General features: G+C 47.1%; 1 protein-coding gene across 1 annotated transcript in view; it reads right to left on the reverse strand.

Moving 5' to 3' along the window:
• The window catches only part of ESYT3 (extended synaptotagmin 3), a 55,876-nt gene that overhangs the window by 25,852 nt on the left and 13,658 nt on the right, over nt 1–16,366 (reverse strand). The window contains exons 2-4 of the mRNA XM_061420477.1: nt 6,518–6,559; nt 4,830–4,964; nt 670–746 (exon numbers count right to left, since the gene is read on the reverse strand). Coding sequence (XP_061276461.1) covers nt 670–746; nt 4,830–4,964; nt 6,518–6,559 — 254 coding nt within the window. The remainder of the gene's footprint in view (nt 1–669; nt 747–4,829; nt 4,965–6,517; nt 6,560–16,366) is intronic.

The following is a 16,366-nucleotide window of genomic DNA, read 5'->3' on the forward strand; positions in this document are numbered from 1 at the left end:
CAGGATATATGTGGCACTGGAAAGGAACAGGCAACATTGTGGAACCTCGGGAGTTGATCCTTGGTCCTTTAAGCACAGTTCAAATCCCACCACCTCCAGGAAGACTTCCTGGGTTGAACCTCCATTCTCTCTGACTCAAGCCTATTATCAGCTTCATTCAAAATAAATGTCCTTGCCTGATCCACTAATCAAGTCACTCACATGTCTTTGCATCCTTTAGTTTTTCTGAGGTGCCACAGTGCCCAGTTCTCCCCCTGGCCTCTCACAGCCTGTACTCCGAGCTCCCTGGGCCACACCACAAGTCCCCACATTTTCCTTTCACACTTGCTCTCTCTTGCTACATCCTCTGTGAGACAGCTGATCTGACCCTCCAGGTAACTGGGCTCTGGCCTTCAAGAAAGCTCTGCTGCCTGGGCCTTGGTACCCAAAGCACGCCTGGTGCCTGGTCTGTGGGAGGAGCCAGGCCTAGCCTAGTGGCTCTCCTGGGACCATCCTCCCCATCCCAGCAAGGACCCCATGCTCCAGCCCAGCTGGCAGAAGGGGCTTATGTGCCATGAGAGGCTTTCACACTCCACATGAGTGTTTATTTGCAACTCCATCTTCAACCTGGCTATTCCCACAGTGCTCCCCCATCCCCCACACCAGGCCCCCAGGGGCACAAGGGCTCACCAGATCTGCAAGTCCAGGACCACCTGTCTGCGGTTGCGCTGGTCTGTGTGCGTCTTGACGCCGTTGACCCTGGGGCACTGGAAGAGATGCCAAGGTTGGGGGGTGGTGGTGGCGGCAGGGAGTGACCTGGTCAGCAGGGGTCTTACATGGGGTAGGGGGCAGCAAGGGGTTGCCAGCCCTGCCCATTGGTTTCAACCACAACAACCCATGTGACCACTGCACTCCCGGGGTGAGCACAAACAGAAAAACCCACCCTGTAGACCCTGCCCACCGGTGGCATCTTAATACCTCCCTCTACAAACAAGCAAAATTTTCATAATGGAGAAACAGTTCAATCAACCACAGTATTATCCTCCTACTCTCTCCATGCAAAATGATACTTACAAACGCGTTGACACATGAAAAGGTGACATCAAAGAATACAGAGCCAACAGTGCAGGAAAAAAGTATTACAGGGATATGATGAGCAGTTCATTAAAATTATTATGTACATTTTTTCAAAGAGTTTGTGGTGTGATATGTCAGCTTTTTAAAAAGTATAATTTGTTATAATTTATTTTCTTATACATTCTCATATTTAACATTTATTTTTGTCTTGGTTTTATATTTTAACATTCCTTTTCTTTAAGAGGGCCCCCCAAATTGCAGAAGCTTCAGATGGGAGAGCACTTGGCTAGATGTTAAAGACCCAGAAAAGCCAGCAGAAGCCTGGCGGGGAGGAAGGGCCTGTCACTGACTTGCCCCAGCCTGGAGTCTGCTCCCAGGCTGGTGGCTGGCCTGCAGGCACCTGTGAGAGCCCAGCCAGCCCCAAGAGCCCCATCTGTGGAGACTTCCCCTGGAGCAGGCCGCCCAGTTGAAGGTTCCACCACAGAGAGGAGGGGTAGCCACTGCTTATAGTCTGTTCTGTGTCAGGCAGGCGGTCCCAGCCCAGGGCTCATGGTGAGGTGTGGGGCGCCAGGCTGGTCCGATGCTCCATGTGGAGCACTACTCACCTGGCCATGCACAGTGGCCCCGATGCCAGGCCTGTTAATCACGCTTCACAGCCGCCCTCAGAAATGGGTCCTTTCCTCTTACAGATGAGGAAACTGGAACTCAGAGAGGTTAAATCACTGGCCCAAGCTCATAATAGCAGTGAGCAGGGTTGGACATGGACACAGGAATCAAAGGAAGCAGGAAACATTCTTGGGCATGAAGGGAGTAGGTGGATGGGGTGCACTGGGCCTGGCTAAGCAGGAAGGTCACAGGCAGAGACCTCTGTGATGCCCCCCAGTGGAGAGGTGGGGAGGGGAGAGGGATGGGAGAGTTAGGAGGGGTGGGAGGAGGCAGGACACAAAAGACTTTGAATACCAGGACCAGGCATTTCCCCTGCAGGGCCAGGGCATCTGGTCAGTCTGCAGGGCCCCCGCCAAGTGCTCATGAGAGGGTGAAAATCACCCTTCAGGACCAGCCGCTCCTAGTGAGGTAGGAGGCGGAGGAGCCCCAGGGCAGGACAGCTGGCATTCATCAAGAGGAGTAAAACTGAAGCTCTGTTTCCCCTAGACACTCCAAGGACAGTTAGTGGCAAGAGTTGACTCTGAAGTAAAGATGACTGCTCCTGAGGTCAAGGAAGACTTCCCTGTCTGTACATGCGCAGGAAGGCTCCTTGGGGGTCAAAAAGGGAGGGGAGCCCCCCATAATGTGTGGACATGCACCCACCGGCCTCTGCAGCGGAATCCATTCTTAGCAAAAAGTTCTGCATGCATGTTTGGGAGGGTTCTCGAATAGGTCAGATGTGGGGAAAGAAACCAGATAATTGGCCAAAGGTAAACAAAGACCCAGAAGGACTGCCCTATATAATGATTTAACCACCTCTTTCCTGCGCTCCTCATTACGGGTGACGCCCACACCCTTTCTCCCTGGGTGTGTATTTCTGCATTGTTTCTGTCTTAAACTATTTCTGTGTGCTCTCACACATGTTATGATAATAAGCTCTGTGTCTCTGATAATAAACTTTGTATCTGTTTTTACAGTTTTTGCCTCCTTGAAACACTTTTGCTTTCAGTGGGGGTAAAAAGCCAGGGAGCAATATCAGAAATTTCAGCAACCTCAGATATGCAGATGATACCACTCTAATGGAAGAAAGTGAAGAGGAACTAAAGAGCCTCTCGATGAGGGTGAAAGAGGAGAGTGAAAAAGCTGGTTTAAAACTCAAGATTGAAAAACTGAAGATCATGGCATCCGGTCCCATCACTTCATGGCAAATAGAAGGGGGAAAAGTAGAAATAGCGACAGATTTTATTTTCTTGGGCTCCAAAATCACTGCAGTGACTGCAGCCACAAAATTAAAAGATGCTTGCTCCTTGGAAGAAAAACTATGACAAACCTAGACAGCATATTAAAAAGCAGAGACATAACTTTGCCAACAAAGGTCCGTCTACTCAAAGCTATGGTTTTTTCAGTAGTCGTGTATGGATGAGAGTTGGACCATAAAGAAAGTTGACTGCTGAAGAAATGATGCCCTCAAATTGTGGTGTTGGAGAAGACTCTTGAAAGTCCCCTTGGACTGCCAGGAGATCAAGCCAGTCAATCCTAAAGGAAATCAGTCCTGAATATTCATTGGAAGGACTGATCCTGAAGCTGAAACTCCAATACTTTGGCCACCTGATGTGAAGAGCCAACTCACTGGAAAAGACCCTAATGCTGGGAAAGACTGAAGGCAAAAGAAGGGTGTGGCAGTAGAAGATGAGATGGTTAGATAGCATCACTGACTCAATGGACATGAGTTTGAGCAAACTCCAGGAGATACTGAAGGACAGGGAAGCCTGGAATACTGCAGTCCATGAGGTCACAAAGAGTCAGTCACATCTTGGCGACTGAACAACAACAAGCCTCTATCCCTTGATGGTCTGGCTTTCATCCAGGCTACCCAGGTTCAATTCCTGGGCAGGGAAATATCTCACTTCAGGACTGCTCACTGCTACCTCACTGAGATCACTAGGCCTGCTTCTGCTGCCAGCAAGGGACCGCTTTCCAGCAGCACATGGTCCCACAGGCATCACCGCCCGATGGGCAGCCTGGCCAGGCAGGCTCTGCTATAAACACAGCAGTCTGTGGGCTTCCTAACTCTTCACCTGCTGTGTGCCCCTCTGGGAAGTCCTCCCTGACTCCCAGAGCCCCCATGCCTCTCCACTCCTGAATCCACGCGTTCCTCCATCATCACGTATACACTGCCAGGTCAGCATCTATCATCCACCAGCTTATACATCTGCCTCCACAGAAGGACAGAGTTCTTCCTGAAGGCAGGGGTACAGCCACAGCATCTCTGACTACAGAGCACATGGCTGGGCTCAGTAAGGCATACATGAGTGAAGCAGGGAAAGAACAAATAACCAACAGATGCTGAGCCAGTCCAGGCGGAGCCTGAATCAGAACCCCCAGGCTCAGGCCAGCCTGACCTGCCCCCCCACTCGGGCGGCTAGCTGAGCACACACCGTGGGGCTGGAAGACAGCTCTCAGCGGGCCAGCCTGCCTTCTGACCCCTGCTTATTCTGGGGCAGACCAGAGGCCAGCACCTCTGGTTGACAGGGTGATGGACTTCATGGTGGCTCTGCCTGAGGTACGCATTTCCGATGATCGAAATAAGACATTATAGAGGAGCTATAGGGCAGGAAAAGTGAGGCAGGAGGATGGACCAGGAAATGCAGCCTAGAGTCGGGACAGGACGTTAGGTGTGTTCAATACACACACTTTTATCCTGGTCACTGAACCAGCATGGATTTGTAACACAGATTGCCAGTATCAATCAGTTAGTAGAGACTTAGTCACTGCTGTGAAGCACTGACCCCCTACTCCATGAAGGTGAGTTCTCCCCAGCTGATGCTGAGGTTAGCAAGCATGACTGGTAGATTTTTGTGTGGGTTGGCTTCCACCACATGGCGTGTTTTCAAAATTGTGCTTTAGGAGAATGGAATTTCCTCCCACTTCTCCTGTCTGAGCCAGGCTTCCCTAGAACCCGCAGAGACAGTGGTGCGGAGATCAGGAGCTGAGGGGTTTATCCTGAGGCCAAGAGACTAGGAAGTGCAGGTGGGGGCTGGGTACCCTGTGAGTCAGGCGTGACCACTGCCCCCCCCCTACCGTGGGGGCGGGGAAGAGCCTGCTGCCCCTCCCGAGACAGCACCAACCTTCTGTCCAAAGTAGAGCTTGGTGAAGGTGAAGGTCCTCAGGTGCATGCTCTTCTCCCGGATCTTGGGCTCCAGTTTCTCCCGGAACTTGTTTTCCATGATCATGCTGAGGTAGGGCCAGATCTGGGAGATGATCTGCGAGGACAGGAAGATGCCCTACGTGCTCAGGTCTGTGATCCTTGTCCCAAACCCACAGCTGCCTAGGGGCAGTCCTTACACTGCAGCACCCATTAGCCTGTCTGCCCACCCCATCCCATCAACCTACCTGGTCCATCTGTCTGCTCATCAAACGTTGGATAACTATGGCCATGGTTCTCATGCTTACAGTGAGATCCCAAGATTTGCTGCCATTGTGCAGCCCACCATGAAACAGTCATTCAGTGAATTAATAAGATGAAGCTCTTTGGTTCTGTGCTAAAACATATGCCACCCAAACCAACACCATGGTGTAAATAAGGAGCAGGTGCCAGAGGTTTAAGAAGAAGAAAAAAAAAAGAAACCACAGAAGATAAATTTAAATTGTTTCCTATGGATTTGATTTTTTTCCCTAAGAATCAGAGAAGGCTGCCTATAGCTGAATTCTGCAGCAGGACAACTCATGGCCCTGGGAACCAAGTGTGGGACCTGGGGAGAGAGGGTGGCAGAGACAGGGGACCTGGTGGCAGGAGATGGTGATCAGAGAGGGATACAGATGGCATTGGAGGTATGGGCTGGAGGGGCAGCAGCCCATGTGTTCTATTTGGGACAGGCCTACTCCCTCTTCCTCTATGGGACCTGGGCCTTTATTTATTTTAGTTTTGTGTGTGTGTGTGGACCATTTTGTCTTTTACTGAATTTGTTACAATATTGCTTCTAGCTTACCTTTTGTTATTTTGGCCACAAGGCATGTGGGATCTTAGCTCTCCGCCAGGGATCAAAACCTGCACCCCCCCCAGCCCCCATTGGAAGGCAAGGTCTTAACCACTGGACCACCAGAGAAGTCCCTTGTGCTTTAAAGATGCAGCTCCCTCTTTTCAAACCCCAATCAGAGGAGACTGAAGGAGGTGAGTTTCAGGGCTTAATGCCCATTCTCTCAGAGGCCTCGATGAGCCAGGCATTGTGATTCTTTAATTACCTCATTAATCCTCACAACAACCCCACGAGGCAGGGACCATAATTATTCCCATTGCACAAAGGCAGGAAGCAGCTCTGAGACATCAGGGGACCTGCCCTGGTTGCAGAGCCAGTGCTGCCAGATCGTGGCTGGGGACCAGGCGAAACCCAGCAGCTGCTGTCAAATCCCTAATCACAGCCTTCCTCTCCCCAGGACACGCTGGTCTCAGCCTGGTGGGATTGGAGGCCTGCATTTCCCTCTGTACCTTCTATCTTTTCTGCTGTGGCCATGCATTAATTTCGCAATTAAAAGACAAAAATTTCACAATTAAAAAAAAAAAACTTCTTTTTTTAAGAAAAGAAAGTCATTGTCTGGTGAGGAGAAGAACCCTGAGGATGGGAAAAGTGGAAGGCCACCACCCCAGGGACTAAGGGCCACCTTTGGCTCCCAGACAAGGCTTCCACCAGGACTGCAGGACTGCCTTGCTCACACAAGCTTCCCCCATATCCCCGCCCCATCCAGGGTCCACGCCAGGCCCAGAGGGAGGACAAGGCCTAGAGTGAGGCCAGCACCCCCAGGCCCGCCCCGGCCTTACCTTGTTGGCCCATTCAACCCGTTCCACGTCCGGGAAGTGAATCTAGGGAACAGAAGGCCGAAGAGGAAGTTAGACTTGAGACCTGCCGCCCTCCCAGAACCAGGCAGGCTCCCACTCCCAAGCACAGGAGCTTTGCTGAGACCCACCCTGGAGACCCAGAGCCCACCCTCCAGGAGGGGAACTAGCCCGGTGGTGCCCACCCGCCTTGGACCACCTGACACTGATCCGACCCTGGCCGGGAGACATGGAAGGGCCGTTCTGCACTGACCCTCCACCCTCACCTTCCTGATGGAAGCATAGAACCCCAACCTGGGCCTCCCCCAGGGTGACACCTGAGTTGGCTTCTTGCAAATTCCATCCCCCTTATTTTAATGATACAAGTAATCATAGCCTCTGCAGAAAAATTAGGAAATATAGCTAAACAAAAGGAAAAATATTTTATCAGAGAACACTGCCTGGTAATAACTGTCATTACCAGGTTGATTTCCAGGCTCTTCTAGAAACAAGTATCTGTAGTTTTCACAGAAACTGAGGTCACAGCGCTTTTTCTTAGCCTGCTTTTTTTCACTTAACAAATATTATGACAGTGCTGACCCAAAGGTAACTGCTGCCCATTTGAAAGGCCAACAAGGGCACTCTGCCATTTTCAGGGGCAACTACAGAGTGGGGTGCCCCCTCACCTCCCTGGTCCCCACCCAAGGCTCCCTGTCCCCAGCAGGGAGGCCCCTCAGGCCAGGTCCTATATTCACAGCCTTGGGCCTGCCAGGTGAGGGGGATGGAGGTGGGGGGAGGTCCCTGTGAAGTGACAATTCTGTTGCCTAACCTTCGCATGACATGATTCTGAGGGTGCTGAATCCCTCCCCACAAAAGTCTCAGTTTCAGAATGTCTACTGAGCTTAATACTCACCTCCTACTCCAGCCCCACCATCATCCCCGGCACCAGGATTTTCTGGGATGGACACAGTAAGCATGTGTGCGTGCCATGGATCCATAAAACGAAACGATGTCGTTTTACTGTCGCCCTGCAAGTGTCTGGAGCATGAAGTCAACCCCAGATCAGGTTCCTGGTGGGCCTGGGACCTCCTGAGGAGGAGAAAGGGCCAGGCCTTCCCACCCCAGGGGCTCAGAAGGTGCGCTGTCCAGGGACTGAGTATATGTGTCTATACAGTGCACACGCCTAGTGCAGCCCTGTCAAATGCCAGCCCCTGTGCTGCCCAGAGATCCCCCAAGGATCCAAACACAGACCGAGGCCTCATCCACCTGCCCAGGAGAAGAGCTGTTCCCAAAGGAGGGGAGAGAAACTTCATTCTCTCATGAGCAATATTTTTTGTCCTGTTTTTTAAATTTCGGCTGCACTGAGTGGCTTGCAGGATCTTGGTTCCCCAACCAGGGATGGCACCCATGTCCCCTGAAGGGGAAGTAAGGAGTCTTAACCACTGGACCACCAGGGAATTCCCTTGGAGCAGTTGTTAACAGTCTGAGAGGTTAGAGGAGCCCAGTGCTTCTGAGACCCCTGGAACATCACACCATCCTCCCAGGCTCAGCTTCCCCAGCTCTGGGCCTGGGGCCGATACCAACTTGGAAAAGCATCTAATATTCCCAGGTGCTGCCAATACTGCCTGGTTCCCAGAGAGGGAGCCAGTCTGGCCCAGGAACGGAAGGGGATAATGGGGAAGGAATCTTGCGGGGAGTGGGGCAGGAGCCTGACCAGTCACCAAATTGGATTCCAGGCCAGCGCAGGGGGAGACTCCTCCATTACTCCTGGGAACACTCACTACCCAGCACTGAAGTAAAACTCCTGCATGTGGGGCTGAACCAGACCTCTTTCCTTCCTTTGATTGCTCCATTCACCTCTCTCTTAGACCTCCCTTCTTCCCAGCAGCCTTCCCAGAGCTCTCAGGTTGAGGCTCAGTGTCCCGATTAGGTGTTGCTGCTTCTCCATTACAGCTTTCAACACCCCTCATTAAAGTTGCTTGGCCTTCTGCCTGCCTCCTCACTGCATGGCAAGCTTTGGTGGGCTGACTCAGCTGTGCTCCTTCCTAGTGCCCATCTCAGGTGTATGAATGTCTTAATAACTATTTGTGGAATGAATGAATGAATGTGGAGTGAATGAATGCTCCTGTCCTCAAGGAGCTCCCAGGCTGCTAAAGGAAGCAAGCCATTAACAGGCTATTCCAGTACAGGATCAGCACCCAGGCCGGGGCAGGGGGGCCCACAAAAGGGAGAGTTTGGTTACAGCGGGGCTGTCACTGGAGCCTCTGCCCCTCTCCTGCCCAGGCCTGCTGGCTGGACCTTTCATACCCTTCCTTCCACCTTAACTTCCCATCCCGCCCCACACACCTTATGTGCATACCCCTTCCAATGCACTGCACCCCTGCCCAGGTGGTTTTCTCCCCTGGAAGCTGAGAAGTGCTGATCTGCTGGATCCTGGAAAGGTGATCCAGTGTGCTGGGTCTGACCTCACCCACACTCGGGATCTAGTCAGGCAAAGATTCCCGCACTGCCTCCATCTGATGAATCCAATAGATTCATCAGGGGGCACCAGGTGGGGCTTCTAATTCATTTTTAACAAGCTCCTGGCATGATCCTAGAGTTCAGTCAGGGCTGGCTGTAAGGGGCCACTGACAGCCCACCTCCTGCATTAGAGTGACCCACACTCACCCTGAAAGGAGGACAGCATGGCAGGCCCAGGGCGCGCACTGAGTACATTGTCAGTCTCTACTGACCACCCTCGCCCATATTTGAGGCTCCTGCCTAAGAGATGCTCCCAGAGAGTGAGTCTGAACCCCTGACACGAGCAGTGATTCAGACAAAGAGACCATCAGGACACCCTATTTCGCCTTAGGCACCGAAGGGCCTCCCTGGGCCTGAATCTTAGCCCTGTCTCCCTCCTCCGGGAGACAACACAAGAGCTGGGCCACCTCCTTTGTGACTGCCCCTGAGTAAGTTCTGGACCAAGGAAGGAAGCAGACAGGCTGACCTTTATGGAGCAACTGCTCACACCCAGTGCGTCGTCAGTCCCATGCAGACAAACGAGTCTTTCTCTTATTATAATTTAGACCTTTCCTGACTCCAAAGTCTCAAAGTTATTCTGTTTTTATCTATTGGCTTTGTGTTTTAGTTTTCACATAAAAGTAAGGTCTTCAATAGTCTGGAATTTTTTTTTATAGTGGGTGAGGTAGGTATATAATTTATCCACACACTTGAAGTCAATTTTCTAAGAAGGAAGATAAGGGGAAGGAGCACAGGAGGAGAAAGGAAGCGGGGGGAGGGGGAGAGGGACGGGGGAGGAGGTGGGAGGTTAGTTCACGTTTCCTACTATCTAGTGAAGGTACTTCCCTCACACACAAGCTTCTCACGTGCACCTCAGCGTGTTTCAGGACTTGGCACTGAACACCACAGTCTGTTTGCCTGTTCTGGCATCACTACCACACTATTTTGGGGTAGGGTGATTCCCCTCTTTTTGCTTTTCTTTTTCAAACTGCTTTAGATAATAGTAGGTATTTCTGCTTCCATATGAATTTCAGAATCATCTTGTCAACCTTCCCCAAAAATACCCTCCTCGGATTTTGATGGTTATATTTCCAAATTCATAGATTAATTTGTGGAAGAACTGACCTCTTTAACAGTATGACATTTTGCATCCATGAGCAGAATATTTCCCTTTATTTATTAATATTTGTATGAACTCATCCAAATTCATTTTTGAAAAATACAATTATTTTGTATGATTGTATTCACATTTAGGATCATAACCTTTTCTCTAAAGAAGTCCTACACATTTTTTGTTACATTACTCTGTGGGTTTTGCAGTTACTAAAAATGATGTTTCATTTTCTGGGCAACTTTTCTTGAAATTTGTTACCAGTTCTGTTAATTCTTATAGGTAATTTATACACATTTGTAACCTCCAAGTGATAACAATTTCTTTTTTTCCCACTCCCTATCCTTACACCTGTTTCTCTATGCCAGTCCTCTGGCACTACACAGGCACTCATGGTGATAGCAAATAGCTCTATCTGGTTCCCAACCTCGAAAGGAAGTTTCTCCATTAAGCATGATTTTTGCTATAAATTTGGGAAGACAGCCTCTATCAGACTGAGGAAGTTCTTTTCAATTTCTAAACTTCCAAGAGCTCTCATTATAAATGGGTACTGAACTATATTCAATACTTTCTCATATCTATTGAGCGACTCAAAGTTATTTTTTCCCTTTCATCCATTAATGTGATCAACTTAACTGATGTTTCTTTCTAAACCAGAACCATCTCTCTTTCCTAGGATAAATCCTACTTAAAATATTTAGCTAGCCTGATATCTCACTTAGGTTTTATACACTAATGATTCAAAGTAATACCTACAGCTTAAGTCCCCTTGGACTGCAAGGAGATCCAACCAGTCAATCCTAAAGGAAATCAGTCATGAATATTCATTGGAAGGACTGATGCTGAAGCTAAAACTTCAATACTTTGGCCACCTGACGCAAAGAACCAACTCATTGGAAAAGACCCTGATGCTGGGAAAGATTGAAGGCGGGAGGAGAAAGGGACAGAGGATGAGATGGTTGGATGGCATTACTGACTCACTGGACATGAGTTTGAGTAGGCTCTGGGAGTTGGTGATGGACATGGAAGCCTGGCATGCTGTGGTTCATGGGGTCACAAAGAGTCAGACATGACTGAGCGACTGAACTGAACAGCTTTTGTTCTTGGACAATTACTATCTGATTTCGATATAGAGATTTTATGAATAATTGTAAAATAAGTGGGACACTTTTCCTTATCTTCTGAAACAACGTATAAATATATGAATTATCTGATTGATGGAATTTAGTACATCTTAACCTATAAAACCATCTTAGCTGGAGACTTCTGAAGGTGGTTAACTCACTCAAAAATGGTATGGACCTAACATAAGCAGAAGATATTAAGAAGAGATGGCAAGAATACACAGAAGAACTGTACAAAAAGATCTTCACGACCCAGATAATCATGATGGTGTGATCACTGACCTAGAGCCAGACATCCTGGAATGTGAAGTCAAGTGGGCCTTAGAAAGCATCACTATGAACAAAGCTAGTGGAGGTGATGGAATTCCAGTTGAGCTATTCCAAATCCTGAAAGATGATGCTGTGAAAGTGCTGCACTCAATATGCCAGAAAATTTGGAAAACTCAGCAGTGGCCACGGGACTGGAAAAGGTCAGTTTTCATTCCAATCCCAAAGAAAGGCAATGCCAAAGAATGCTCAAACTACCACACAATTGCACTCATCTCACACGCTAGTAAAGTGATGCTTAAAATTCTCCAAGCCAGGCTTCAGCAATACGTGAACCATGAACTTCCTGATGTTCAAGCTGGTTTTAGAAAAGGCAGAGGAACCAGAGATCAAATTGCCAACATCCACTGGATCATGGAAAAAGCAAAAGAGTTCCAGAAAAACATCTATTTCTGCTTTATTGACTATGCTAAAGCCTTTGACTGTGTGGATCACAATAAACTGTGGAAAATTCTGAAAGAGATGGGAATACCAGACCACCTGACCTGCCTCTTGAGAAATCTGTATGCAGGTCAGGAAGTAACAGTTAGAACTGGACATGGAACAACAGACTGGTTCGAAATAGGAAAAGGAGTATGTCAAGGCTGTATATTGTCACCCTGCTTATTTAACTTATATGCAGAGTACATCATGAGAAATGCTGGGCTCGAAGAAGCACAAGCTGGAATCAAGATTGCCGGGAGAAATACCAATAACATCAGATATGCAGATGACACCACCCTTATGGCAGAAAGTGAAGAGGAACTCAAAAGCCTCTTGATGAAAGTGAAAGTGGAGAGTGAAAAGTTGGCTTAAAGCTCAACATTCAGAAAACAAAGATCATGGCATCCGGTCCCATCACTTCATGGGAAATAGATGGGGAAACAGTGGAAACAGCGTCAAACTTTATTTTTTGGGGCTCCAAAATCACTGCAGATGGTGATTGCAGCCATGAAATTAAAAGACCCTTACTCCTTGAAAGGAAAGTTATGACCAACCTAGACAGCATATTCAAAAGCAGAGACATTACTTTGCCAACAAAGGTCCGTCTAGTCAAGGCTATGGTTTTTCCAGTGGTCATGTATGGATGTGGGAGTTGGACTGTGAAGAAAGCTGAGCGCTGAAGAATTGATGCTTTTGAAGTGTGGTGTCGGAGAAGACTCTTGAGAGTCCCTTGGACTGCAAGGAGATCCAACCAGTCCATTCTGAAGGAGATCAGCCCTGGGATTTCTTTGGAAGGACTGATACTAAAGCTGAAACTCCAGTACTTTGGCCACCTCATACGAAGAGTTGACTCATTGGAAAAGACGCTGATGCTGGGAGGGATTGGGGGCAGGAGGAGAAGGGGACGACAGAGGATGAGATGGCTGGATAGCATCACTGACTCGATGGATGTGAGTCTCAGTGAACTCTGGGAGTTGGTGATGGACAGGGAGGCCTGGCGTACTGCGATTCAGGGGGTCGCAAAGAGTCGGACATGACTGAGCGACTGAACTGAACTGAATCACCATTTCTCTTTAGAGGTCAATGGTGTCCTTAAAGGTTAAAGGTCTACTGATCTCTTAGTGTGGTAATCTTGACATTTATATTTTTCTAGAAATGTATCTAGTTCATCCAGGCTTTCAAATGTCTTGAAACATAGTTATTTACAATGTTTCATTGTTTTAATCTGTTATGCCTATATAGTCATTTCTGCCTTTTTCATTCTATCAGATCAGATCAGATCAGTCATTCAGTCGTGTCCAACTCTTTGTGACCCCATGAATCGCAGCACGCTAGGCCTCCCTGTCCATCACCAACTCCCAGAGTTCACTGAGACTCACATCCATCGAGTCAGTGATGCCATCCACCCATCTCATCCTCTGTCATCCCCTTCTCCTCCTGCCCCCAATCCCTCCCAGCATCAGAGTCTTTTCCAATGAGTCAGCTCTTCCCATGAGGTGGCCAAAGTACTGGAGTTTCAGCTTTAGCATCATTCCTTCCAAAGAAATCCCAGGGCTGATCTCCTTCAGAATGGACTGGTTGGATCTCTTTGCAGTCCAAGGGACTCTCAAGAGTCTTCTCCAACACCACAGCTCAAAAGCATCAATAGTTTATCTTTCATAATCAAGCTTGACAAAGTTGTACCTATTGTCCTGTTGTTTAATCTTTTCAGACAACTAACTTCAGTTAATAATTTTCTTTACCTTTTATACTTTTGGCTGCACTGAGCAGCCTGAGGAATCTTAGTTCCCAACCAAGGATCAAACCCCATGCCCCCTGCACTGAGAGCATGAAGTCTTAACCACTGGACTGCCAAAGAAGTCTCTACTGTTATTTTAAAATGTTTCTTCATTTTCATCCTTATATTTATCATGTTCTTCTTTCTTCTTTGATCTAAACCTATTGTTCTTTTATTAGTCAGACTCTCTGAGTTTTAGAGTTGAATCATTTATTTTTCAATTTTTCTTATTTTATCATAAATTTAAAGTTATAAATTCCCTTACAATTTTCAACATTGTTTTTCATCATTATTCAGCTCTCAGTTTTTGAAATATCCATGTTTTTAAAAAAGTTTTTTTTAAAATTTTAATTGGAGGCTAATTACTTTACAATATTGTAGTGGTTTTTGCTATACATTCACTTGAATCAGTCATGGGTGTACATGTGTTCCCCATCCTGAACCCTCCTCCCACCTCCCTCCCCATGCCATCCCTCAGGGTCATCCCAGTGCACCAGCCCTGAGCACCCTGTCTCATGCATTGAACCTGGACTGGCGATCTATTTCACATATGATAATATACATGTTTCAATGTTACTCTCTCAAATCATCCCACCCACACCTTCTCCCACAGAGTCCAAAAGTCTGTTCTTTACATCTGTGTCTCTTTTGCTGTCTCGCATATAGGGTCATTGTTACCATCTTTCTAAATTCCATATATATGCATTAATATATTGTATTGGTGTTTTTCTTTCTAAAACAATGGTTTTAAAATAGTAATATTTTAAAATTATCTAGACATATACCTACAACTATTCATTATTGTTTTCTAATTTCATTTCTTTATGTTCTGAACACTCTGCTCATTGGAATATATTGATAATACCTTTGTGGCCTGGTACATGATTCATTGGAATATATCAAAAATATCTTTGTAGCCTGGTATATGATTAATTCCCATGACTGTTCCACGTATGACAAATTATTAATCACTGCCTTTAAATAGTGTTTATCCTTGTTTACCCTTTTGTATACTTGATTTTTCATTTTCAGAGAGGAATATATGAAAAACTTCAAGCCCAATTGCTGATTTATCTAATTCTCCGAGCAGTCTGTGAGTAGTTGGCTTATATTTCAAGTTTATATTATGAAGTACATATATGGCCATGATTGTTACACCTTCTTAAATATGGTTCCTTTAATGAGCATATTGGAGAAGGGCATGGCAACCACTCCAGTATTCTTGCCTGGAAAATTCCATGGACAGAGGAGTCTTGTGGGTTCCAGTCCATGGGGTGTAAAGAGTCAGACAGGACTGAGCAACTAACATTTTCATACTTTTATAAGCATATAACATCTTTGTCTTTAAGACATATCTGAGTTAATATGAAAATTGTTACTATGGGCTTGCTTTTATTTCAAAGTTATCCAGTTGTATCTTTTTTCCATCCTGTTTTCAACCTTTTTGAATTCATGTTATGTCCTTTAAGACTTACTTTAATCCCTTATTAGCCCCATTTTACAGATAATGAAACTAAGGCTGAGAGTGAACTTACAATCACCAGCTGTGGAGTATGAGAGCTGTGACCCAGATCCAGGACTGTCTGTGATTTTCCACTCGTCCACACTCACTTTTCTTATAAAACATTACATACCACTGTTTTCCTCTCCTGCAGAAAGTCTAATTTGGCAGAGGACTGCCCTCATGGGACCTGAGTCTTCACCACTAGGCCACACTTTCTAAGTCACTAAGGGCTTCCCTGGTGGTAAAAGATGGTAAAGAATCTGCCTGCAAGGCAGGAGATCTTGGTTTGATCCCTGGGTGAGGAAGATCCCTTGGAGAAGGGAATGGCAACCCACTCCAGTATTCTTCCCTGGAGACACAGGTGGGCTACAGGCCATGGGGTCGCAAAGAGTTGGACATACTGAGCAACTAACACATGCATAGGGTTCCATAGACACTTTCATTTGATCCTCCTCATGTTGTATAAAGTGAACAGCAAACACGCAATTATCCCCATTTTACATATGAGGAGAGGCTCAGAGAATAGCACTTGCCAAAATCAACCAGGAGACCAGAACTCAGATCTTCTCACCTAAGTCCAGCCTTCTTTTCCCTCATCCATTTACCCTCTCCTGCTGCTGCCTGAAATGTCAGCATTTGAAGTCTACTTCTTAGTGCTTTTCTAACCTACTCCTATGCATTTAAAATGCCACCTCTGTCAACCTCAGTTTTCTCATCCATAATGTGGGCACAGTACTACCAACTTCACAGAGTTACTGAGAAAATTAAATAAAACAATTCAAGTATGGTGCTCATTATACTTCCCAGCTCAGAGTAAATGCTCCAGAAATGGTGACTGTTAGTGGAAGGCATACAGACCTCAGAAGTACAAACACTGACACCTCTGACCTTAGGTACTTGCCAAAAACAAGATCCTGTGGGTTGTATGTCTAGTTCTGTTTGATCCAAAGCCCAGCAAATTCTCTGGGTCTCCTCGTGCCCATGGCTTTGCACTTTGGGAGACTGCTGAGAAAAGGGAGCAGAAGATGAGAAGAGGATAACACAGCTAAAACCGCTGAAGCACAAGAGGAAGGACCCTGTTGTTTCCCTG

The sequence above is a fragment of the Bos javanicus genome, chromosome 1 (assembly GCF_032452875.1).
Source record: "Bos javanicus breed banteng chromosome 1, ARS-OSU_banteng_1.0, whole genome shotgun sequence".
Classification (NCBI taxonomy): Eukaryota; Metazoa; Chordata; class Mammalia; order Artiodactyla; family Bovidae; genus Bos; species Bos javanicus.